A 27,882-nucleotide genomic window follows, 5' to 3' on the forward strand; every position below is an offset into this window, starting at 1 on the left:
TAAATAATATTTCAGTTTGAAAGTGTGCGAGACCTGTGTAATATTTCATGTAGGATCCGAACAGTGTCCTTTCAGGAAATGCAGATTTGATTTATAAATAGATGGTTAGTGATGTCGACATATCGTTCCCCAAACCTAAGCCTTTACCATATTTTTATGTGATAAGGCCTTTCCATCTGTTAACTAAATCAAAAAACAGAAACAAAAAACAAATACTAAAAACAAAAAAACAAATTCAAAAAATACCACAATCACCGAAGAATAAAAAAATATCGTTTAGACGACATTGAACTTTTTCGAATAAAAACGAATACGAGTGCCACACGCATTCACTTAATCATCGTCATTGCGTTGCGATATAATTAAAAACTTTCTATGTGACGTGGCAAAATCGCTTTATACAATCTCGCTCGTTTAACGAGTAAGGGACCTAACGAGTGTTTGCGAGATTAATGAGGCAGAGAGGGATTTCAGCCCGCTTCAACCTCAATCTGAACAAAAGTAAAGCGACGTGAATAGCTGCAGTTTTGTCCAGCTTCAGGGTTACCGGAGGGCTGCCCTATTATACAGTAGGACTCACCCCTATTGAGATAAATCATTGAATTGTGCCGTATAGCCCTGCTTCGTTAAAATCCAAACGGCATGAATGTCAATTCTTTTGGAATGCTATAACCCCAACGTGAAATAATGATTGGAAAAAGGTCAATATGGTAGCCTATATAGACTTGTTGTCGACCACTGCAATACTTCTATATAGAGTTTGGAACGCAAAAAGATTTTCTGAAATAAAGTGGATTATGAACAAAAGAATGTTTATTTTATATGTGATACGTTGAAAAAAAAAAACCAGAAATTCTTTTTAGTTCCTTGACTTACTTGGAAAGTTATCTGTAAACACTTCTATTTGGCCAGTTGAAATTTTAGTTTTATGTCCTCAAACTATGGGTGATTTTAGGATAGTACTCTGTTTTAAACCTCTTTTCGTCGAGTGAGTCACTTAAAAAATAGTTGAGTGCGTGTGAGTAGTGAGTACTGTTGGAATAACTTTCTTACGCGCTTTTCATTTTTAAAGGTTCTCAAGAAAACTGAAACTGAATTTGAAATTGGCAAAGTGGAATTGTACCCTTATGCTCAGTTCTTTGACTTTGAAAACTGTTAAAGAAATACAGAATTATCGGATTAAATTGCCTTCAGCTGTCCCTATTTTATATTTCAGCAAACTCAAAAGCTCAATACTGGTAATTAGCCTTTATGTTTGTAAATCCACTGCAATCGCTTCTGAGTTGTGATGAGCATTACTACATTATGACCAACTTTAAAATATCAAGGTTGGGACTATCGCATGGTGCTTTCTTTAAATGGTCAACTACACTTTCATTCTTTCAAAATACTGCAAGCTTTTTTAACCGTTAGGAGGATAGAGAGATAGACTGAACAACAGGCTGGTGATACTCTAATGGGAATGAAACGGTTTGTTAATATAGCAATGCTCCGTTAGTATGTATTTTTAAAGAATGATAGTCCCTTCTATCTTTCACTTAGTGTTAAAAAACGTACTCGTGCTGGTGCTTAGGTTTAACAGAAAAATGGTGGAGGATTGTCAGGATAAAACACACAGAATGAGAAAATGATTGAAAGTTATAGTGTTATTTTTCGTTTCCAATAACGCACAGCATCGAGGTTTTTGTTATTTTCATTCTTACTATAAAATTCAAGTTTTATCAGTAGAACTGTCAAAATACAAAATCTATTGAGTATGTGCTTTAAAACTGAGGATAGCTGTCACCAAGTATCTTATTTTCAATACTGTCAGTCAGACTGATCGGGTAGGACTGACAGTTGAATGATGTTAACCTTGACATGGGTCCGTCTTCCGAAACTTGATAATTGTTCAGTAACCCTTTAAAGTAATAACTGACTAATAAAGTTAGTGCTAACTTATTTAAAAAATTTAATTTAATATTTTTAGTAAAGAGACGTACAGATTAGGATCGATTATCACATTCCTTAATTTTATAAAAGGAGTTATCAAGGTATTTAGGTTAAGCAGAGTTTCCATATAATTCCTGAATTTTACTAGAATTTCTTCAATACTGGGATAAAAGCAACTTTTTTCTGAAGTATCATTGTGAATATTACAAGATGAATGATAACTACCATGCTTAAAGCGGTGGTGTACTGGCCCCTAGGAGCCTAGGGAAGTAAGGGAGGGGATGACACTCGAGCCCTTATACCGAATTAGGCCATCATTGGGGTAAGGCGCAGGGCATATGTCAAGAGCCTTAGGGACAAAGTGTAAAGAAGGGTGACCGGGGGGATATTGACAACTACATGAGCTAATATGGCCTTTATTTGTAGTACACTGCTTGAAGAAGGGGGCTGTGATACTTAAGTATTATTTTCCATTGTTATTATCATTCAAAATCGTACAGAATTACTATAGAAGTTCAGCATGTAAGTCTAAGGAACGGATATACAAGTTTATATAAATACTAGCTGTTTCCCGGGGCTTCACACGCTGTTCGTAAGCTTTGCCCTTATATGAGCACTTCTGGTTCAAGTGAATTGTATTTCCGATTTCGATATAGAGTTCGTTTTGTTGCCACGATCAAGAAAATCTGTCAACAGTGTACGTTTATAGCCATTGTACACGTACATGTACTTAGTTATAAAGTGGTCTAACACCCAAGCTTTAAGTTCAACGAGAAATTTATTTTAAAGACAAATATACATCATAACTTAGTGCCTTCAAAAAGTGTTTGGTTATTTAATACACAGAACTGTCACGTAATTGCAGTTTATAATGTGCAGGCGCTCGCTTTGAAAACCTTTATATTTTGTAGCGCCGCCTGATGCCAAGTTAAATGAATGGGCATAGCATATTAACCTTCTCCGTGAAAAAAAAATACATATACATACAAATTTTCATAATGGTTGGTCAAATAGTTTACGATTCTATAAAGGACATACAGACAAACAGTCATATGTATATATATATATATATATATATATATATATATATATATATATATATATATATATATATATATATATATATATAAAAAACACTAGTTTTTAGTTTTTAATAATCAAAGCCAAAACATTAGTAAAACTGCAAACCATATCAGAGTATTTAACTTCAGGTTCATTTGGTAGTTGTATGATTTTTGTTCTCCATTTCAGGCTCAGGGTTATTTACACTCGACATGAAAATCGTGAAAGGAAGTTTTAAAATTTCATGTTACATTCAGGTCCAAGCTTTTTGTTACCGTCATTTCCAGGAGTTAGTGCATTTCCGGTTTTCTGGTCATAAAAACCCGATCCATCTAAAATTAATGTTCCGTCCTCAGAGAAATCTATTGCCAATGCCCTCGTGAGCCACAAATGGCAAATCAATGGAGCTGCCCCATCATAAACCGATCTCTCCCTTCCCACGGGAGACAGGTGGGAAAACGGGATCGATCCGGGATAGGGAACAGAGTAGGGATCGCCCGGGACGGTTGGAGTGTCGAGGATGTGCAAGGCCTGTGTTACCAGATATACTTGTTAAGTACTTAGCTGAGCTTTAGCGAAGCCTATCACTCAGAGGGCTGCCAAAATGTAATGTCTAAAGAAGAAATTTAACTAAAACTCTGTAATTTTGTATCAAACTTCATTCATCAAAAGCGAGATTAACCTTGATAATGGTGCATGTCCCTCCAGGGACTTGGTAGAGCGTCAGCGAAGCCATCTACTAAAGGGATGGGGAATATCTTTATTCAGTCGACTTGTTCTGGTATTAACTGAACGTTAGCAGAGCATAATTTTCAGGAGTCTGGCAAAACTTCTCTTACATGGTAATTCATGTAGATGAGAAATCTTTACTGCAACGGTCTTCGGGTGGCTCCGAAGTAACTATTCAGGATCAAAATGAACTCTTTACAAAGTTTCGGCGTTAGAGAGATCTAGTCAACTAAATATAGTGTAGTCTAGGTGAATAGGTATTCTCATTATCTCATAAGGTGCACAATTGAGAGCACTACGATTTTTTAGACACGATCTCTTAGAACGGCGGAGCAACTGAGATTTCTTCACATAAGGTAGCTATGGTGGTAAGAGTTGACTCAATGTGTATGTTGAGTGCAGCTACACTTCACCATCCTGTGTAGCTCTAGAACCTGACGTTTTCACAGACTAGGCCATGGGATCTAGAGTCATGTTCGTCCGAAGACATCCAATAAATCGGCGACTAAGAATCTCAAAATGAAATCTTTATACCGTTTTGACATCAAAGACACCTATATCGCAAAATATAGTGTAATCAAATTCCAGACGCTGCACTAAGAGGAAGGTGAACTGGAGCTAAAGCTCTACATTATCAATCAACTCAACCCCTTACGGTTAAAGATATGCTGTTCCAGGACACCCATGGGGTTGGCCGGTGTAAGCGACGCATAGGTTTTTGTTACACCCAGGACAGGTTTTATGGCAGGTATAAAACTGCCAGAAGCGAACTATCGTAGTATATCAAGGTTATTACGAAGAGACAAAAATAGGCCATTTCTATGTGAAAACTCGTTAACGATAGTATTTTACTATTGCAAACTTTATGATGCCCATAGTATATGTTACAAAAGAAGGAAAATATTTTCTTATAAAATGTTTATAGATAAATTCTGTATATTCATATTCATGGTGATTTGTTATTGATTTCATTTTATTATTTCAAAAACTAGATGTTACACACGACGTTGCAAGCGTTTATCTGCGTTATGAAAAGTAAAATACACGAGTGCTTGATACTAACATAATACGCTTTGAATATCACTTCAAATACTCATGGAGCAAGTGAGTACCTCCGAAACTAGTTTCGTATCGTCAAATATCTAAACTGTAAAGTATATACGATATTTGATTAAGTATTATACTTGTTTTTGGGACGAAAACCTGAACGGAAAATCACAACCGTTTCTAAGTAACTTGAAGTAAACACGATTGTTGCCTTTGCAAGCGTTTAATTGCTTTACAGCAGTAAAGTTCACGATGGCCTGTGTTAAATGATAAAAAGCTTCTGAAATGAGAGATATACGTAAATAAAGAAATTACCAAAAACTAACGTTATTGGTAGTTACATAATTATGAAACCATTTTCCTTATCGTTAAATGTCTAAACATAAGGCCTGAGCGGGCTTTGAGATCTGAGATAAAAACAGTTTCTATGTCAACGTGCTTACGTGCTTATGTGTAATTTAATGTCTACTTCAAAACTACAGTTAAACTATTATTCTATTTTAAAACTAAACTGCATTACATTACATTAGGCGAGACTACTGGCCTCCTTACAATATACACTACTGAAACCATTGAAAGAACCGTATCAAGTACCTTAGGACGCTTAGAAATGGTTGTGCTCACGTGCCGTTATTAAACAGCGTGCTCACGAAAACATATGAATATATGTAAAACATGTTACGATATGTTGTTAGCCCTAAGCCAGTGGGGCGAGACCAACAAAAAAGCACGACTGTTTCTAACGTAAGCACCATGAGATAACACCTTATGGACAATGTTGTAACAATCTTAAGGTACTTGGTTTTTAAGGTACACGAATTTTACGTGTCGTGAAATACAGAGAGAGTACTTTCTCAGTAAGCATTTTACAAGGTAATGTCTACGGAAACTTGTATGGCATTTCGATAAATAATTCTTATTGTAAAATCCAGTGGATCGGTTCCCTGTAGTAGCGGAATGAATACGTCTCTGAATTAAGAGATAACATAAATCGTTACAAATTTCACGATCAGTAAATCAGTGCTATAATTTCAGTAGTTTCTCTTTGAATTTTAATTCCACTCTGCCAAAAAGCTGACCTCACATGGTGAAGTAGTGCTCGTATAGAAGTTACATTGTGAAATATCTTGGTCAAGGAGTGTGTCAGTAAGTTTTACAGTCTATTTTATTCTTTAACATTATATAGTGTTTGTATAGGATGTTTAAAGAAAAAGTCAAGAGCGAAATAACATTTTAGCTAAGGTACACTCTTTTTTCACATGGAATATATTGTAATCTAGAAGCTCGGCAGGTACAGACTCATACATTGAGGGTCACCTCTCATTATTACTGTAACTTCTGCCAGCGAATGTGTTAAAATAAATTTAACTGCGGAAGGGAACGCAGATCTAAAGGCCATAACAGCTCACCCCACCATTACAGTTTATGGTGTTCAGCCCATAGAGATAATGCAAGTGAAGAGCAGCTACATTATCTGGCTTATCTATAATGCCTGAGTGGCCACTTTGGAGTTGTCCATGTTTACTTATTAAATGAGAAGTTTTGCTGATTAAACTTAAGTATTTTGCTAAGCACACAGTCGATACGTGGAGGGCTTTGTGAGACCAAGCCGCTTACGTCATCCACTTGCACTCAGAGCACTCACGAGAGATAAATTTCAGAAAGATCAGGCATTAACCCCAAAAATAGCATGTGAATGCAAATAGAACGTATCACTATTGAAATATGAACAAATAACATTTTTTAGTATTTTAAAATAGTATCGATAACAAAAGTAAATCAATGAAATGAAAGAAAGTTTATTTACGAATGAAAGTTTATTTCCGTTACAATAACAATACTATTACAATTAATTAGTATTAATATATATTAATACTAATAATGAATTGATAATAATATATGTACAATAAATAATTAAAAGTATTATACATAACGTTTGGAAATTAGCCTACATGGGCAAGGAGCCTGTGCGTAGGATAGAGTCGTATTATTAATAGATAGTAGCCTATGTATATACAAACTAAACTCCAAGGCATGTAGCACTGATATATCGCTTACAGCAAAGCTACTGTTGTCTTTATTAAATTAAAATGTTCATCGCCATCAGTGTATTCCAGTACCTGTAAAAACACGTTTTTCTCAAGTTTACTGCCGAAGGTGGATGTGAAGGAGGAGATAATGGAGTATTCAGTAATGTCTACCGTAGCAGTTAGTCGTAGGTAAACCATAATCATGAGCAAACAGTTGGTACAAGAAATGATCATGATCGCCCACACTCGGACAGTAACAAATGAATAGAGAGGAAGTCGGAATGGCCCCAATGGAAGATGTATGGAGCGTCCTGACAAACTGCATGACCCACAAAGTCCTATGTCTTGGAGAGCCTCGGTATCTTTGACACAGACTGTTGTATCGGGAAGAGATCACTCAAAGGAGCACCCGCAAAGACCGAAAGCTTCACTTTCCTCAAGTGCGGCTTCAGGTCGGGAGGAGAAGTTTCAGCTACTTTGGCCCAACCTTGTATAATGACCTCCCTTGTATAAAGTCTTATGTTGTTTAAAAAGAAAATGAAAATATTATACAACAGCAGCAACTAAGATGTTAATAAAGGATTTACATATTAAGTAGTGATTTTGTTATATTAGTTTTTAGCTTTTAGAGCTTTTATATATTTTAAAAATAATTTTTATTTCTGTATTTGACTTGCCTTAAAATATTTAATTAATAGCGTTTTAACTGTTTTTGTAATCTTTGTTATAGTTTGTGTGTTGTAATGTGTGTTATTGTTATTTAGTTGATAATTAGTTACAAGTCATATAACATTTGACACAAGTTATTCTGAAAAACAGTTATGTACTAAGAAACGCTTAAGAAATAAAGGCATTTTTATTTATTTATTAAATACATGTATTATAAAACATTTATGATGAGGACCATGACAGGGCTGGGGAACTATTGTGCTAATTAATTTTATTTAATGTCAAAGAATTCATTATTTTTGTAAGACGTTACCTTCCCATCTCGTGGAAGTAGAAGACATATTGGACTCTTATTCGGTCCATCGGTTTCGTAAAATAGGGGAAATCACCGGAACAGGGGAATCAGCCAGCGGGGTGGAAAATGAGCGGGGATTGTCAATAGGGGAGGGGGGATGGTAGGATGGAGGTGGGGGCTGCAAATCGCGGGATTCAATTTCGATCCACCCTAACCTAAACTGCGGATTGTGTTATTGTCTTGAAATTAACTCGTTTTTTTTCCTTAGATGGATTAATGACTACGGCTGGGTGTGTTAGGTCTTTAGTAAAGATTTCAAAGGTATGTGTTTGACGTATTAGATAAGCACTGTAACTACTTCTAGTTGAATCATATCTCCATGGGGATTACTTTGAAGCGTTTGATTCACCGGGATTTGTCTAATTTAACGTTTTGAAGTAAGACCGCTCAGAGACTTTCCTGCAAGACCATCATCCCTCTTTCTCTAGAAAGAAGAGGAAGTGATTAAGAAGTTATCTATAAATCACTAGTTCTCAGGTCAAATTCTCTAAGGGTGAGAAACTTGCATGGCAATATATTCTAAATTTAACTTTTTACACGTAATGACAAGGAATCAAATATCATATTCATCCCAGTTTTCGAAGAAGTTCGTTGACCTTATATAAGTTGTTACGCTCCAAATATCAGAGGTTATAACTCTGGGTTCAGTTAACTATAATGAACCTTAATGAGCGGTTTCAGTGTATGATCATAACTAATAGTTACCCCCGCCTTATTATACATTTTCAAAGTTTTGCACGCGTATAAGCAGTTCTGGTTCGAGTGAAATATATATGGTATATATGTGGAGATCTAGAAAACCTATTCCTGTCAAAAAGCGTTGTCTTTCTGTCTAAAATATGTCCAGTGTCATGGTAAAATTTGCCACATTGTAATGATAAATAGAATAAACGTAAACACATTGGACTGATAAGCCTACTTCGTGCAAAAAGAGTCTACTGAAGTGCATTACGTATACAAGTCCAGGAACATCTTACCGCGAGATTCTGCTGTTTTTGCATTACTTAGGAATCTTTTTGTATCGTACACCGAAAAGGTTTTCATTTCGGCTAATGCGAGAACCATGGTTAAGGCTCCACAAGAAAGTCAGAAGACTTCGCTAGAGAGTGTCTAACAGAGCTGTGGGGGCTGCGCGGTGTTAAAGATACAACAAAATGGTTCTCAAACAATCTACACTCAATTGATATGATTAAACGGGATTTATAATTTTCTATATCTAGCAATATTTCTGGTATTTGAGCAGTAGTTGCTGTGTATAATAACTGGGTGTTTTAGCAAAGTTTCTAATATAAACGTAAGGAAGTCTAATTCGAGATACATAACCTGTCTAAATAAAATGTATCATGTTTGCTGACACAACTATGGTAGGTTTACATATTATGTTAGATTTAATTCTTCTTTTATTTACATTTGTAGACGTTATTTTGCTGTGTAATATTGTAAAATACAAATTCTTTCTAATTGTTGCATTTTTCTCAATTGTTGCCAGTCTTGAAGGAATGTACATCTGTTGTTGTGTAACTTTTAATACACTTTTTTATGTATTTTTGGGATGAACGTTGGAATATAAATAAATCACCTTTCTCATAGAACTAGAAGCAAATGAGTTGTAGCTTGTAAAACTAGAAATTCCTACCACTTTTGCAGAAAAAGTGGGATTCCCAGTTTTGTGTAATACATGACGTATGAATGTATATACATGTGAAATACAACGTGCTTTTTAATCTTACACTAATTACAAATAGAGTACTGGGGGTTTATAACACAAGATGCATAAGAAATGTAAATCAGGGAAGTAAAAATAAACAAAGTTATAAATATATCTGTCTGACCCTACTTTTATCATATCTGTGCAGCGATTGTCTTATCTATGTTTGGCTTCTCTTGTCTTGGCTTGCATTGATCTCAGAGCTTGTGATCCGGACAGAAAACGCCATGGATGTGTCTCCACTTCTTGTATTGCTGACAGGATTTGTCTTTGTCTTCGGCTTAATAGATGGTAATTATTCTCCTTCTTTAACTTCTTTACTAATTATTGTCTGAACCTTTTCAGGGTTGTACTCATAGAATAAATATAATTAGCAGTTTAAACACTTTCCTTGACAAAGAAATCTAGTCGAGGTTTTATTAGAGATTTTCAAATATTATTCGTGGCAAAAATATTATCCTTTACACAACTTGCACTTTACTTAACTTTTAAAATAATTAATTACAAGTAATCAATATTACAGCAAAGTAACTAGTTTGAAAAAAAAAAACTCTTTATTAGAATAAAATTATTATATTGCTGTTTATACAAATTAATAGACGTTTGTGGTCGGCCGATTATATGTTATATTAATTATTTTAACACAACATATACAGTATGTGTGTGTGTGTGTGTGTGTGTGTGTGTGTGTGTGTGTGTGTGTGTGTGTGTGTGTGTGTGTGTGTGTGTGTGTGTGTGTGTTTATTTATAGAACCCGGATCTCTCACTGTCGGCGATATTACCACAAAACCACAGAAACCCCAAGCTTTTATTATTCAATTATTTGTTTAATATCGGATCATATCTGTCACAAGAAGTATGATTAAAACATACGAAAATTTATAGAGCTTGCTAATATTGGGTTTTTTATTTTTATTTCTACATGAAGATAATACATATTATATATATATATATATATATATATATATATATATATATATATATATATATATTCATTAAATTTGTATAAGTGGCAATAGCCTAATTTAATTTCAATGTTTATTGAAATTATATATATATATATATATATATATATATATATATATATATATATATATATATAGCTCTTACTCGTGGCTTCGCAGGCAATTATTTGCTAAATAACAGGAACTTATAGACATATTATTGTAAAAATATACGAACATCTCCTGAGATAAATGATGTCCAATGTAATACATTCACTCCTCGGATCCAAAATCTAAAATACGCAAATGGAAAAAAACGATTTTCAATGCGAAATTCCACTATATTCGCTTCAATAGCTTTAATTATTTCAGTAGCATTTGAACAAATTTTCGCCAGCGGGGAGGAATATTTTAGTCGGTGTTCATAGCTTTCATTAGAGAAATGGAAGTAGGCATATCGAAGTATATACAGTATTATGTCAGTGTTAATATACAATTTCAGCACAATTGCACATTTGCCTTCTTACATACAATATACTAGATGAGTACCCGTGCTTTGCAATGGGATCAAAACATGAATTTGTTTTACTTTGTTTGTTATAAGTTAACTGTGCATTGTATACTGAAATAAATAATATTTAACAGAAAAGGTAAAATAAAAACAATAATTGAATCGTAAAAAGTAAGGGCTCTTTGTTGTAGTGGTAGGTGTAAATCTTCGGGCATAGAAGGACTTTTTGCGATTTAATTTGTGTTGAAAATAGGTATTCAAATCTCCTTATCTATTTTATATTTAAGTTAAAAGGTGAGTGAAAAACTGTATAAGTACTTGTGAAATAAGTGTTGTATGTTAGGTCAGTGTAAAATAACCCAAGTTGAAATTCTTAAATTTTCGGATAATGCACTAGTAATGTAATAGGTTATGATGTTCTATGTCACTTTGAAAAGGAAGTGCATATTACGAGTATATAAGATACAAATAATTTCGGTGTTCAAGATCTGGAACTTTATTTGCAAAATTGCCAATGGATGTTATGTTAGTAATGTTTCTTTATTGTTGAAGTCAACATGTGTTGCATACATGTGACAGACCGACATAATACTCGGTTCATCCAATAACCACTCAGATATTCAGGGTCAGACATACACTCACACGTTTATGCTGTTTTTGCAGCTCTTCCAGGTCCAATGTGGGTTTGCTTGCTCCCCAGTTGTGAGCCATAATACTCGGTTTATCCACTCACCACTCAGACATTCAGGGACAGACACACACTCAAACGTTTATGCTGTTGGTGCAGCTCTTCCAGGTCCAATGTGGGTTTGCTCGCTCTCCCAGTTGTGAGCCATAATACTCGGTTCATCCAATCACCACTCAGACATTCAGGGACAGACACACACTCATACGTTTATGCTGTTGGTGCAGCTCTTCCAGGTCCAATGTGGGTTTGCTTGCTCCCCAGTTGTGAGCCATAATACTCGGTTCATCCACTCACCATTCAGACATTCTGTGTCAGACATACACCCAAGTTGAAATTCTTAAATTTTCGGATAATGCACTAGTAATGTAATAGGTTATAATGTTCTATGTCATTTTGAAAAGGAAGTGCATATTACGAGTATGTAAGATATAAATAATTTCGGTGTTCAAGATCTGGAACTTTATTTGCAAAATTGCCAATGGATGTTATGTAAGTAATGTTTCTTTATTGTTAAAGTCAACATTTGTTGCATACATGTGACAGACCGACATAATACTCGGTTCATCTACTCACCACTCAGACATTCTGTGTCAGACATACACTCACACGTTTATGTTGTTGGTGCAGCTCTTCCAGGTTTAATGTGGGTTTGCTCGCTCTCCCAGTTTTGAGCCATAATACTCGGTTCATCCACTCACCACTCACACTTTCTTTGTCAGACATACACTCACACGTTTATGTTGTTGGTCCAGCTCTTCCAGGTTCAATGTGGGTTTGTTCGCTCTCTCAGTTGTGAGCCATAATACTCGGTTCATCCACTCACTACTCAGATATTCAGGGACAGACACACACTCACACGTTTATATCGTTGGTGCAGCTCTTTCAGGCCCAATGTGGGTTTGTTCGCTCTCCCAGTTGTGAGCCATAATACTCGGTTCAGCCACTCACCACTCAGTTATTCAGGGACAGACACACACTCACACGTTTATACTGTTGGTGCAGCTCTTTCAGGCCCAATGTGGGTTTGTTCGCTCTCCCAGTTGTGAGCCATAATACTCGGTTCATCCACTCACCACTCAGACATTCTGTGTCAGACATACACTAACACGTTTATGTTGTTGGTGCAGCTCTTCCAGGTTTAATGTGGGTTTGCTCGCTCTCCCAGTTTTGAGCCATAATACTCGGTTCATCCACTCACCACTCACACTTTCTTTGTCAGACATACACTCACACGTTTATGTTGTTGGTGCAGCTCTTCCAGGTTCAATGTGGGTTTGTTCGCTCTCTCAGTTGTGAGCCATAATACTCGGTTCATCCAACCACCACTCAGACATTCAGGGACAGATATACACTCACACGTTTATGTTGTTGGTACAGCTCTTCCATGTCCAATGTGGGTTTGCTCGCTCTCCTAGTTGCGATACATAATACTCGGTTTATCCAACCACCACTCAGACATTCAGGGACAGACATACACTCACACGTTTATGTTGTTGGTACAGCTTTCCATGTCCAATGTGGGTTTTCTCGCTCTCCTAGTTGCGATACATAATACTCGGTTCATCCAACCACCACTCAGACATTCTGTGTCAGACATACATGTTTATGTTGTTGGTACAGCTCTTCCATGTCCAATGTGGGTTTGCTCGCTCTCCCAGTTGTGAGCCATAATACTCGGTTCATCCACTCACCACTCACACTTTCTTTGTCAGACATACACTCACACGTTTATACTGTTGGTGCAGCTCTTTCAGGCCCAATGTGGGTTTGTTCGCTCTTGCAGTTTTGAGCCATAATACTCGGTTCATCCACTCACCACTCACACATTCTTTGTCAGACATACACTCACACGTTTATGTTGTTGGTACAACTCTTCCATGTTCAATGTGGGTTTGTTCGCTCTCGCAGTTGTGAGCCATAATACTCGGTTCATCCACACACCACTCACACATTCTTTGTCAGACATACACTCACACGTTTATGTTGTTGGTACAACTCTTCCATGTTCAATGTGGGTTTGTTCGCTCTCGCAGTTGTGAGCCATAATACTCGGTTCATCCACACACCACTCAGACATTCTGTGTCAGATATACACTCACATGTTTATATTGTTGGTGCAGCTCTTCCAGGTTCAATGTGGGTTTGTTCGCTCTCTCGGTTGTGAGCCATAATACTCGGTTCATCCAACCACCACTCAGACATTCAGGGACAGACATACACTCACACGTTTATGTTGTTGGTACAGCTCTTCCATGTCCAATGTGGGTTTGCTCGCTCTCCTAGTTGCGATACATAATACTCGGTTTATCCAACCACCACTCAGACATTCAGGGACAGACATACACTCACACATTTATGTTGTTGGTACAGCTTTCCATGTCCAATGTGGGTTTGCTCGCTCTCCCAGTTGTGAGCCATAATACTCGGTTCATCCAACTACCACTCAGACATTCTGTGTCACACACACGTTTATGTTGTTGGTACAGTACTTCCAGCTTCAATGTGGGTTTGGTCGCTCTCCCAGTTGTGAGCCATAATACTCGGTTCATCCACTCACCACTCACACTTTCTTTGTCAGACATACACTCACACGTTTATGTTGTTGGTACAGCTCTTCCATGTCCAATGTGGGTTTGTTCGCTCTCTCAGTTGTGAGCCATAATACTCGGTTCATCCACTCACCACTCACACTTTCAGGGACAGACATACACTCACACGTTTATGTTGTTGGTACAGCTCTTCCATGTCCAATGTGGGTTTGCTCGCTCTCCTAGTTGCGATACATAATACTCGGTTTATCCAACCACCACTCAGATATTCAGGGACAGACATACACTCACACGTTTATGTTGTTGGTACAGCTTTCCATGTCCAATGTGGGGTTTCTCGCTCTCCTAGTTCGCTACATAATACTCGGTTCATCCAACCACCACTCAGACATTCTGTGTTAGACATACATGTTTATGTTGTTGGTACAGCTCTTCCATGTCCAATGTGGGTTTGCTCGCTCTCCCAGTTGTGAGCCATAATACTCGGTTCATCCACTCACCACTCAGATATTCTGTGTCAGATATACACTCACACGTTTATACTGTTGGTGCAGCTCTTTCAGGCCCAATGTGGGTTTGTTCGCTATCCCAGTTGTGAGCCATAATACTCGGTTCATCCACTCACCACTCAGACATTCTGTATCAGACATACACTCACACGTTTATGTTGTTGGTGCAGCTCTTCCAGGTTCAATGTGGGTTTGTTCGCTCTCCTAGTTGTGAGTCTTAATACTCGGTTCATCCACTCACCACTCAGACATTCTGTGTCAGACATACACTCACACGTTTATGTTGTTGGTGCAGCTCTTCCAGGTTCAATGTGGGTTTGTTCGCTCTCCCAGTTTTGAGCCATAATACTCGGTTCATCCACTCACCACTCAGTTATTCAGGGACTGACACACACTCACACGTTTATACTGTTGGTGCAGCTCTGTCAGGCCCAATGTGGGTTTGCTCGCTCTCCCAGTTGTGAGCCATAATACTCGGTTCATCCACTCACCACTCAGTTATTCAGGGACAGACACACACTCACACGTTTATACTGTTGGTGCAGCTCTTTCAGGCCCAATGTGGGTTTGCTCGCTCTCCCAGTTGTGAGCCATAATACTCGGTTTATCCATTCACCATTCAGCAATTCAGGGACAGTCATACACTCACAAGTTTATGTTGTTGGTACAGCTCTTCTATGTCCAACGTGGGTTTGATCGCTCCCCAGTTGTTATACATAATACTCGGGCTTACACATGTTCTCGTGATCGTTTTACGAAAACACGCAAACAATTGTCGACCGCATGTTTGGGACTCTCGGGGATCCTAATAGTATTTTTCCCCTTTCAATAGTTATAATAAAAATCGTGGTTTTTTGAGGATTTGCGCATTATTTTCAAAACAGTTTCCTATCGAGTACCTAAGATCACTGCGTACATTAGTTCTGTAGTCTTTATATAACTACAGCATCCTAAAATCGGTGTTATGCCTTAGAAAGGTCAGAGTTCACAGACAGCTCTCTATATTATTTGTAGAGTTATTGATGGGATCCTTCTTTCTCGGGCACACAAGGCTCTAATTACCCCATACGAACTGAAAACGTTTCTATAGCACTCACCAATGCACTTAGCACTCAGTATCACGATTTGTCACGTTCATTATTCTTTGTTATATTCTATTTCGTCTGTAGTTCGGCAAATCCAACTCTGTTACATAAACTCCAATGTTGTTTTTTTGTGTTGCCTTTTAAAAATATAAATTAAAAAACCTTAAAATTTTTCTCCTTCATACAGGCACCACTAGCCATATCCTCCACCCCCGTCAGTCTGCACACACGACTTGTTCTTTTGCAATACATCTATACTAACCTGTCCTTCCTTCGGTTTCTTTCCAATCGTGGCATTCAATTAAAAACAACTGGATTTCTCATCAAAGCAGTTTGCAATGTTTTGTCACTTGTCCGAATCTCTGTCATCTATAAAGCCTCATAAATTCGTCTTGTTGATCTGCTATTTCAAATATAGCTTTTTCTTTCGATTTAACAGAAAAGTTCACTTAGATAAGCACTTTTTTCAAGAGCTACTTACATTCCTCTTCACGTGCGTTACCTCCGAGATCAAATCATACAGAATCATTATCGATTTCTTCGATGCTCTCAAGCTCCCTTCCTCTGCACATCACTTCTCAACACTTCGTATGTTTACCAAATCTGTCCTCCGACTTAATTAGGATTCCTCTCTTGTGTTATTTATTGTCCTTCATTTCAAACTGATCTCTGAACTTTACCAGCATCCTTAGGTACTCTTCCTTGCTTTTTCGCCTCTCACGTATCATGACGACCTCAGAAGCGGAACACCGTCCCGTTACTACCTTTTTTGGCTTTAGCATTGAGCCCCTTCGACGACGCAAACAATAATAATATTTTATGAATTAAACTAAAAAATACTAATTTACGTGACTACGTATTAGGCATTCATTCATTAAATACAAACATATACTTATACTGTAAAAGATGCCATTGATACCTCGAGTGTAATTGTAATATTAATTATAACTTGTAATTTTCTGTGTAATTTCTAATTTTATTATTATATTTATTTTTATTATTTTTTATTATATATTTTCCGTGTAAGGAATACAAGATATAACCAAGCTATTAACCCAAGGTTTGAATGCAGAGTATTTAAATATTTTTGTCTTTGTTTTAGATATCACAGGAAAGAAGAAGTATGAAGCTGTCATCACAATTCCGGTAACCCCTTTTGAAAAATGCAATACTTTACTGTAGAAACAGCGTCCTTACAATCGTATCTCAATGTTTTTTTTTTGTTTGTATACTCGAATATTTTTCCTAGAGAGGATACAATCTGGTACATTTTACTGGGTGTTATAGGAAAATATTTTAGAATATGGTTGAGTAAACGAACAGAAAAGCGTTCCTTTAATATTATGGTCGTTTTCCTTAGGTTTACGTCTGTATGTCCGTATTTTTAACGAAAAATGTATAATTCAAAATGGTTTTATGTTACGATGTAGTAACTAACTCTGCATGTATGAATGTCTTATTAGGGTGGCACTTTCCATTGAAAAAAGCTATTATTAATAATGTGAGAATGGTTGGTTTTCAAGAATTGCAAAACAAAACGTTTTGGAACCGTTGAGAAGAGAAATATTTCCATGACTTATCAATGTAATGAAAATAACTATCTTGTTAACAGATAACAATGTTACCCTTATAAAAAACCCGAGGTAGAAGAACTATTGCAGATGTATTGTCCGATAAGAATAACTGGTTATATTAAGGTTTAGTATGTTGCTTATGTGTTGACAAAGATAATTAAGATTTATAGATTTCATAGTTACGTTCTACCGTTGAGATTTGTTCTAGCACTAGAAATGTTGTAAAAAGACTCACACATAATCTACAATATGCCTTCATTACATCAAATCATTAAAATATGTATGTGAGGTCATATGTTGTTATAGTCTTGGTTAAGAACAGTTTATCTAAATATAACTATAAGTAATAATCACAATTTAAAGAGAGTTATGAACAAATTACGACACTTTTTTGTTGGATCATTAAAAACTCGTAATGATGGACTAGAAAAGAAAGGGCAAAGGCAATCGAAACTCGATACGACTTTAAAGAATAATAATAACGAATAAACGAATATATACTTCGTTTTTATATTGAACTATTTATTATTGTTTTTTATTTACCTTTTCGTTGATTTTTTGTTAACTTATATTTATTACTAATTCGCTGTTTTTGATTACTTATTTTAACACTGTTTGTTATTTAATTATATATGTATACATTATATTAGTGCTATTAATAATTTATAGTCTTTTTAACTTATTACATGTACAAGTGGTGTAATTCCGTTGGAAGAATAAATAAATAGATAGATACCTCACTAAGCAAGTACTTGAACCAGTTAAAAGAGTTCGCTAACGCTTCGCTATATCCAGTACATCGTGTTTCTAGATGTGGTCCGTAGGGGTGCGCTGTAATCGTTGTTTCAGTAATATTTTTGTGAGTTTTTTTAGTAAGAAATGACAGCATTTTCTTAAGAAATGCTGTATTGGCGGTTTTGTTGATTATAGCTCAATAAGAGCATTGTAAACCTCATGCACTCTTACAACCTTATTTCCAGTCGAAGAATTATCTGGGGATATCGTGCTTCGTTTAAATCCAGGATCACATGAAACGTATAGAGCCTCTATTCGAGTCTTAGACGCAGAGGTTGATCAATGATTTATTATTTATTTATTCTTCCAACGGAATTACACCACTTGTACATGTAATAAGTTAAAAAGGAGTATAAACTATTAATAGCACTAATATAATGTATACATATATAATTAAATAACAAACAGTGTTAAAATAAGTAATAAATAAAACAGCGAATTAGTAATAAATATAAGTTAACAAATAATCAACGAAAAGGTAAAAAAAACAAAACAAAAACAATAATAAATAGTTAAATATAAAAACGAAGCAACAATAATAAATGTGTAGTGTATGATTAGAATTAAATAACAACTAAGTGATAACAAAATTTGACACATGCAAAAAGTAACAATAAAAATAACTAGCGACATGCAAGAAAAGATAAATAATCAGTAACATGTGTAAACCTAATAAATAAACAACAACATCTTAACATCTTAAATAATTTTAACATTGAAATAAATATAAACTAAAATTCCACTACATGCATACCAGTGACGTGCGTGTTTGAGTGTGAGTGTGTGTGTGTGTGTTGTGTGTGTGTGTGTGTGTGTGTGTGTGTGTGTGTGCGTGTGTGTGCGTGCGCGCGAGGGGGCAGGCTACTAGTTAGTTGTTTACAAGGGAAGCCACTTTTCTCTTGAAAGATGCGACAGTCTCATTGAAGAAGTCAACATGTGGAGCAGCATCACTTCCAGTTCTAAGAAGTCTAGAGAGACCGCTGTGGTAAGCGTAAGTAAGTAGGATGGTAGCGTCTACGGAAGATGATCATCGAACGAGTTCCTCTTGAGATGGAGAAGTCAATGCCACTGGGAGACCTGGGCAGTCAAGGAGTCCATTCACCAGTTTGAAAAGAGTTACCAGATCCGTGAGCTGACACGTCTTCTATGTAGAGGTAGGAGGTAAATTGACTCTCGACTTCGCTTATAGGAGTTGTGCGGTAAGTGAAACCCAACCTGGAGCCAAGCATCCTGATGAAGCGCTCCTGGACACTCTGTAGTTGGTCGATATGGTTGAATTGGTAGGGCGACCAATGACCGATCCATACTCCAGAACAGGGAGAATCAGAGACTTATACAAGACGACAAGAGTGTATGGTGAGTTGAAATGTTTCGTGGATCTAAATATGAAACCCCAATAACGAGTTAGCTCTTGCGATGATTTGTAGAATGTGTTCCTGGGGGACTGAGAGAAGGTGAACATAATTACCCCCCAGGTCCTTGACCTTATCCACTCTCCTCAATAAAGTGCTGTTGGTGAAAAGTATTAGCACCAACGTTTGTAGGATAAGACAGCACACTTAGTCGCATTCAACTCCATTCCTTTCGCACGACACCAGTCTCCAATGTTGTTTCAGAGAACTTTGTAATGCTTCGTGTCCCAGTTAATGGGGACTCTCTCAAAAATCTTCATATCGTCAGAATACATAAGGAAGTTCGTGGTAATAACACTGCCAATGTCATTCATAAAATATGCTGAAGAGAAGGGGGCCCAGATGCGATCCCTGAGGGACTCCTGATAAAACTCCAAAGGGGCTAGAGGTAAGGACCATCAAATTTGACAATAAGAAATCTGTCTTTCAGGTAACTCTCCAACCACCTCAGGAGTGAGCCACGCACCATAACCCTCAAGCTTTGAAATCAGCAGGTGATGGTTCACTCTGTCGAAGGCCTTTGATAAATCTAAGTAAACGCAGTCCACCTGGCTCGAGTTTCCAAAGGCCGACATTACATATTCCTGAAACTCGAGTAGGTTAGAAATGGTTGAACGGGACTGTAAGGAAGCCATGCTGCTCCAGGGATATGCATTTCCGCAAATGAAAGTATAGGTGGTCCAAGATAATGTTTTCATACAGTTTGGCAATGGCAGACTGGATCACAAATAGGTCTGTAGTTTCCTCACGTTTTTACGGTCGCCGGACTTAAAGATGGGCACAACAAAACCCCGCTTTAACACAGAGGGGAAAACGCCAAGCTTTAAACAGGGCAGAGAACAAGACAGTGAGATGTGGAGCCCAGAACAGGAGCGCAGAATTTTAATACAAGCGGAGGGATCTCATCTGGCCCCCCACCCTTGGTGGCATCAAGTGCTTTAGCCTTTTTTCTACATCTGTCGGTGATATGGAACACGGAGGAACCGTGAAATTCCACCCAAAGTCACATGTAGGAATAGCGACGGCTGTATCACTAAAAACAGTAGAGAAGTAGTCAGCGAAAAGCTCACATACTTTTCCATTGGAGTTTTCTGCCACTTTAGAGTCGAAATTCAGAATGGTAGGAACAGTAAAGTCACTCTTTATGCTGTTAATGTGGGACCAAAATGATTTGATATTAGTAGTTATACTATTTTCAATATTACTAGTGTATTTTGTAAAAACAGGCCCTGGCCAGATCTTTGCATTGCCTTCTTAAATTACTGAAAGTTTCTAAAATGCGAAGGCTTTTCAGTCATCTTGTACTTTTTGTGAGATATTTTCTTATCAATAATCAACTGCTTAAGACCGTTGGAGAACCATTTCGGAAAGCTTGTTGAGTAAATTTTTGAACTATAGTTTGACGTATAGTTTCACAGAAACCGTTTTAAAATAAGCTTCGATATCAGTTGATGAGTATAGTAATGGATAGCTAATATCTTGGAGTTCACTGAATATGGCATCCATATTGCAACGGCGGAAATCGTGCACATATCTTACGTTGGCAGAGAAAGGGGCCTTTTTCCAGACTCAAAAGGATGGAGAGCGCCGGATGGTGTGCATCTTCCCAGATTAGTACGTCCTGAGCTGGGAACACTGCAGAGTCAGGGATGGAATGAGAAAACGAGATCCAGATATACCCCTCTGAAATTGGGTGTGTAGTTAATTTGTTGCAGATTGTGAAAAGACGCCAAGTTAATCAAACTTCGAGATGCCCAGAGTCCTGTCGAATATCACAGGCAGACCAATCCATGTTAGGCAGGTTGAAATCGCCCATCAATAATACATTCTCAGAGTAACCAGCACAGGCAATAGCCTCATCAACAGAGTCACAGAAAGCTTACATAAGCTTTCAGAAATCAGCTTCCCAGAAATCATTTAGGAGAAGAGCTGGAGATAGTTTTGTCCAGGATGCTTCTCGATCTTTCAAATTCTATTATGAACAGCACCACTAATAAAGCAATAAAAGGAATCTGCGCTAACGCACAGACAAGAAATTAACGGAGGAAGAATAAAAGAATCATAACAAATCTTCAACAAAGACTACGGAAAAAACAGTCCAACAGAAAACAACATCCAAGAGCCAGCAAAAGAGCACTTAACCTATAATACTGTTACTAAAAGGAGACGGTTACGTTCATCATGTGTTGGTCTGATCCAACGTTATGTGGCCTCAGGGACAAAAATGACCGCCATATGCTCGACTGCTTGCCGTTGTATCAAACAGTTCTGAAGCTCCATCCAGAAGCTGCTATTTAATGCTGGTACCAGTGATATCTCACGTGGAACTGCCAAGTCATCTACCAACACCTAGAGTGCCTGATCAGCACTCCAAAGGTCGTTTTCTCAACAATACTACTACAATCACATAATTTTCCAGATATTTGCCATCGTTCAGTGAAAAAAATCAGTAACTCTACATTTTGAGATCTGCAATCTGATCTCTTCTTCAGGTAAATAACTAACCTAATAAATAATTACAAACTATGTTAAAACAAACAAATCTAACTAAAGCGTTGTAGCACGCCGAAGTCAGGAATCTCAACCACCATGTTGTGTGTCAACTTAGTGTCAACACTAAAACATGCACTTAATAAGAAAACTATACACAAAACTAATCATTAGAACTGAACTACAAAATACAGGTCACAATATGTTTGCATTCATCTACCAACCACCTACGACTGACCAGAGGCCAATAGCAAATGGCAATCGTCACGGCAGAAAGAAACAAAATGGCGGAAATAAAAAGGACGGGGCACAGGAATGGACCTTTTTATTATTATTATTATTGGTTCATGCTAGATGAACTTCTTAAAACCATATTGTGACTTCATTTCATTTCATTTCATTTATTGAGTCAACGGTAAACCATTTCGTACATATCAAGTAACAGATGGCATGCCAGAAATTAACAAATCCAAATAAATATCGCCAACACTTAATTGTAGATAATAGAAAACAATGTTATCAAATATCCAAAGTTTAACATAATATACATATGTACAAATTTACGCCTACATCAAAATAAATATCAAAATCGATTAATTATAAATAATATGAAAAATATTAAATAACAGCTGAAGTTTCACATTGGTTTATTATAAATATCTGATCCGTTTGATAATTTTGGTTTTCTTTTTAGTTCAACGTGGTGTTACTGATATTTTGTTTCACTAAACGATGGCAAATGTCCGAAAAAATCCTGTTTCCTTCACAATCCTTCCATCGTCAAAACTAAATTTCACGCAAAGGGACAATCACATACATGACTTCATCCTATCAATCAAGAGAACACCCTTATCAATTCCTTCTAAGAAGAAATATGTACCTAATGTATAGGAGTAGAGTTACTGGATTTTAACACGATCGGGAGGATGCAAGGCAAAATACCCCTGGCCAACATGCTTTTGGAAGTTTTGGTCTGTCCTGATAAAATGCCTGTCATCGAATGATTTCAAGACAGGGACATGGAAGTGTCTGTCTCTGTGGATACTGCCGCTGGACCATCTTCTCCTACAGAGATCATTCCACTGTCTCCTGCTACAGACGTGAAGAGTCCATCTGTGCCAGGTGATGCCATTTAAGAGTAGCAGCTTTTAGAAAACGACAATTGTAATTCTAAAATTAAAACAAGAGAAATTGCTCGGAACTCAAATTTACAAGTTTGACGAGCTGATGTTAGTCGTGCACTTGAACGCGCAGACTTCTACCAAAGATGAATAAATGTATTTAATAAACTTTCATTGTCCAATACGTGTTATTGAATCGACTGAATATCAACACATTACTATTGTAGATTTCAACCCCCAGACCCAGCGGCTGCGTGATATTTTCTCCACTTTTGGTCTGTGAACACGCCAACTCGAGTGACCACATTGTAGAGCTCAGCCATCGACAACGTCATCACCAACATACCAAACATCCGTTTCTGTGTTGGATGTTGACGGATCTGAGGACTTGGCGCAGATCATTGTCCGAGGTTACAAAATGTGTCCGAATGCGATGTCTGAGGCATTCAATAGTCGCTTAAGGTTCAATTTAAACATTTCTCAGCCTTTCTAAAAACAGAAGCAAAAACATAATTGTAAAACTAGCCTACTAATCTATACTTGTAGAATATTTACTATTGGTAAAAATACTCATATTGTGCCACTCAATTTAAATCGCCAAAGAAAAGGAAAACTTCAAATAATTGCATTGCAATTATAAAGACATTTATAGAGAATTCATTAATGCCGGAAAGGTTGTAATCACGCATTAAAGAATTTTAAAACAAGTAGGATAAATGCTGAATTAATTTCAACCAAGATAATCTTTGTAGAAACTCTTGAAGTGGCACGAGAATTTAATATATTTCTCCGTCGCTGAACCCTATCCATTATTCAAAATTAACTGCAATAGTCCAGATTGGTCCCTGTTAATAAGTCGAAGGTTGCGTGTGTGGTACAAGGGTCAAAATTAAAATAATTTGTGACGTAAACAGAATATAAGCTTTGCTCCAGACAGTAATGAGACATCCCTGAAGAAACATAAACGTTTCCTTGTGTCCCTTCGAGGCGAAAATAGGTACTTAGCAATTTCTTTGATCTCTCAACGGCTTTTGTCAGTGGCCCATGAGGCACTGCTGTGCCAGTTAGAGATTTGTGACTTGTGATTTAAAATTAACGGCTTGATTTGTCAGCAGCTGAACTGGGTCGCCGCCTACCAATACTGTCGGAGAGAGGGTGGCCAATTGGCGACCATCACCTCGAAGGAGAAGAACGATGGCTTTATCATTGAGCTTAACAGGATTCGTAAGTACCAGTCATCTCGTACTTTTTATGGAAATATACAACTTTAAAGTAAGTAGTCTTAGGACATCACTCAAACAAATGAGCCAGTGACGTCGAACAAATTAATAGTCGAAGGGGTTGGTGCAGCAATCTTTAAACCTGGAATATATTGTGTAATATAAGAAGTGGTACCTTAGGGTGGAAAACTGTTTTACTTGTTATTAATGTACACTTAGTTTCGATACCTGTAAGGTCAGATAGTGGACGCACGTCAGTTTTGTTGAAATAATATTTGCCTAAGAAGTGTAAATGAAATTATTTATTAAAGAGGTTTATTATGAAGCATGACCACGCCAACTTCCATAGTGGTATCTATGTTGCCGGCATCATGATCATTGGAATGCCTTTGCTAAACCATCTTAATGTATTCGGTAAAAGGGTGCTCTGTGGTATATGATAGCTGCATATGCAAGATTCCATGTAAATTTAAACATGTAATCAGTATTTTAACTAGTCAAGTATATACAATAAGCTTATAGCCCTTGGCACACCACTAATAAATCAATTAACTTACCTATAACGCCAAGACAAGTAAAATATTTTTTCAAAGCTAATTTTTATTATAACTAAATTATGAAAGGTAAAAGCCAAAAAGTATAAAACAGGGAATTTTTACTTAAAATTAGCGTATTTATTGATTTACAAAACTGTTTATTTAAGATAAATTTGACTATAAAACAACATCAATATTTCAAACTAATGACAACACTACCAAACGATGAAGATATGTTTGGTTATGGCTTTGTAGAAGACGCAGAACTGACAATAGCCAAATAGCCAATGTAATTTTATATGCAGCCAACGTTTATACATTGCACAAGTACCCCAGCAGGATCTCTTACTGATTTATACCTTCCAGTTGAACCTACCACTGGGCACAGCAAAAAACGATGTGTCACTGAAATCTGGGAAACCTTATGGATGTCCAGGAGCGGCACATCACAAATCGCAAATGTCGATATTCTGGGGCGCAAGGGTAATTCGATAGGTCTAGTCTACTGCGGGAGATGACTGTTGGAGTTGGTGGGGTTCGTCTACTAAGTATCAGAGGTTCTTGCTAGCTTCAACAAGGGTGTGCCACCCCCTACCTGTTTTGACCGGAGAGTCTGGTTCAGAGCTGGCCTCCTCTTCTTCCGGGGGGACATAATTTTGAGATTACTGCTCTAATTCTTCGTAATGGATCTAGATAGGAGGCGACCCCTTCCCCCTAATCTTACCCGTCCTGAATATCCTGCCACTCTGGAAGCCGCCCTAAGTTACTTATAGGACTAAGTGCAATTTATAAGCTTATTATCCTAAGAGAACAAAAAGTTATCCTAGTAGGTTATAAAAGTGTCATCTATAGGGTTTATAAAATGGTATTTGAATTCTCTAATTTCAATCTTCAATTAAAAAAAAACTTTTACAGGCGGATCCCTTGGAAACCCTGAACACTGCTACTGGATAGGACTCACCAGTCTGGCCAACTTCAACTATTGGTATTGGATGTCGACGGGGAAGGCCCTGGTTGACTTTAACGCTTGGGACTCCGGCGAACCTAAATCGCATACCGGGAGCCTCCGTTGCGCCTCTGCCGGCTATAAATCCGAAACATCTTGGTTCTGGCATTCCGCAAACTGCGAGAATATTTGTTACTTCGTCTGCGAATATCAAGGCTAAACTATTTACTTTACTCTGGAGAAGTTAATTTCTAAGTGCCTTACTAGCTTTTTATTTTTTAAATGTGGAACTATTAGGGACAATTTTCTTTATTATTACCTATTATTTAGCGGTACAATATAATACTATACAAACTTGCATTATATTTCATTTACCAAGTTTCCATTCGCTATGTTGTATATACAGTTGTTAATATTTTTATACACATAATCTGCTAAAACGAAAGATCTATTATTTGATTTAGGGTAAGTAGTTGTAAATTTATGGCACCTAATTGGAGAAAAACTATTTTGTACAAGGTGTCAATCAAGTATGGAACCAGCCTCTCAGACGTCAAATGATTACAGATTAGAATATGCCACTTGAATTTATAAATGTTACACAAAAAATTCCAAATTTTCAAGTGACTTTCAGTTTTTTTTTAATCACATAATTGGGACGTCCCACAGATGAAGTATTGAGAATATTTAATGCATGCATAGGTTGAGTTGTACATAAAATTAAAGGGTTTTGTTACTAGAACTACAACGCTACAAGATTCAGCCTGGGCCATTCCATCATTGAATTCTAGGGTATAATTTATTCCTAAAATGTTCATGCGATTATAATCTATTAATTCTTTAGAAATAACTAGGATTTTTGCAAAGAATATGGTATGGCACCTGGGCTTTTGTTCCTAAGGCTCCAAAGGGGAACATGGACCTAGCCTCGTTTAATATTTGTTAGAGGTAGGCCCTAACGTCTGCACCTCAATATCGGAGAAACTACCGATGGGCCGATGTGTACGATTTACGAGTGCTATACGGATTGTGCTGAAATTTGGAACAGGTATAGCTTTTGGTCTGAATTAATATTTAGAGTGCTTTTTATCACCCATAACACATTCATTTCACCAAATAAAGTTGAATTCAAATTGAAAAATTAGTTTGTTTACATTCGAATGTTTTGATAAGAAAGAAATGTATTTTTGACAGCTGTTGACAGCTATAGTTCGACAAACTTTCTGAAACATCTGTTTACATTTGAATTTTATCAGTAATAAGTAAACAGTGCTTGATCGGTAGTGTAATGCAGATGGCAAATAAAACGTTAATATTTAAATTTTACTCCAGATTGCGCCAGTGACGAATGATAATCATCTAATGCATTAAATACTGTTATACAACTAACCTCAATGAACAAAGTTATGAATGTTTTCACATAAGTTACTTTACACTGGCGGGCTTCCTTGACATTACGATATTACATTTTAACAATGGCTTACGGAAAAACAGAGCTAAATGAATACTAAAATACCTCAACGATTCATTCTTTTCCTGGCTACAGTCCAAAAAACAAGTGTAACACAAAAATTTAATAACGATTATTTTGGAAAGTTGCAAATCCTTAATAAGAATTTCCCTCTTATACCGAAAGTACAAGTAAGTAGGTAGAACCCTACCCTAGGTTGTAATAGGCTTTTCAGTCCTACTTATGTGTGTATTTTCTTCATCAGGACAAGGTAAACTCAACTATGTCAACAGGATTTTGACCAAAGTAGATTTCCGAGAACTAGATAATCGAACGTATATAAAGTTTGATCGAGGCAATATGGCAAGCTAAACTGTGACATAGTAGGTAAGTGAATATAAATGGTCTTAAGTAGGCACTATTTAACAGAAGTAAGCATCTCGGTCCTACGTAAGTATGTATATATATATATATATATATATATATATATATATATATATATATATATATATATATTTCT

General features: G+C 36.8%; 1 protein-coding gene across 2 annotated transcripts; it reads left to right on the forward strand.

Moving 5' to 3' along the window:
• The first annotated feature begins 9,678 nt into the window (after positions 1–9,678).
• LOC124353723 (galactose-specific lectin nattectin-like) lies at positions 9,679–26,270 on the forward strand. 2 transcript variants are annotated; one of them, XM_046803696.1, is made up of 4 exons: positions 9,679–9,823; positions 16,921–16,964; positions 24,323–24,434; positions 25,882–26,270. In XM_046803696.1, exons 1-4 carry the CDS (start codon positions 9,760–9,762, stop codon positions 26,130–26,132), a joined length of 471 nt encoding a protein of 156 aa, XP_046659652.1. In that variant the 5' UTR covers positions 9,679–9,759; the 3' UTR covers positions 26,133–26,270. The 2 variants fall into 2 exon arrangements, with proteins under 2 accessions (XP_046659652.1, XP_046659653.1); XM_046803697.1 differs by having other exon boundaries at positions 24,326–24,434.
• The last annotated feature ends 1,612 nt before the right edge of the window (positions 26,271–27,882 follow it).

Source organism: Homalodisca vitripennis, chromosome 2, assembly GCF_021130785.1.
Source record: "Homalodisca vitripennis isolate AUS2020 chromosome 2, UT_GWSS_2.1, whole genome shotgun sequence".
Classification (NCBI taxonomy): domain Eukaryota; kingdom Metazoa; phylum Arthropoda; class Insecta; order Hemiptera; family Cicadellidae; genus Homalodisca; species Homalodisca vitripennis.

Coding starts and splice junctions, on each gene's coding strand:
- LOC124353723 (XM_046803696.1), top strand. CDS start 9,760: ATGGATGTGTCTCCACTTCTTGTATTGCTGACAGGATTTGTCTTTGTC. Junction 9,824..16,920: donor TGTCTTCGGCTTAATAGATG/GTAATTATTCTC, acceptor TCTTTGTTTTAG/ATATCACAGGAAAGAAGAAG. Junction 16,965..24,322: donor AAGCTGTCATCACAATTCCG/GTAACCCCTTTT, acceptor TTGATTTGTCAG/CAGCTGAACTGGGTCGCCGC.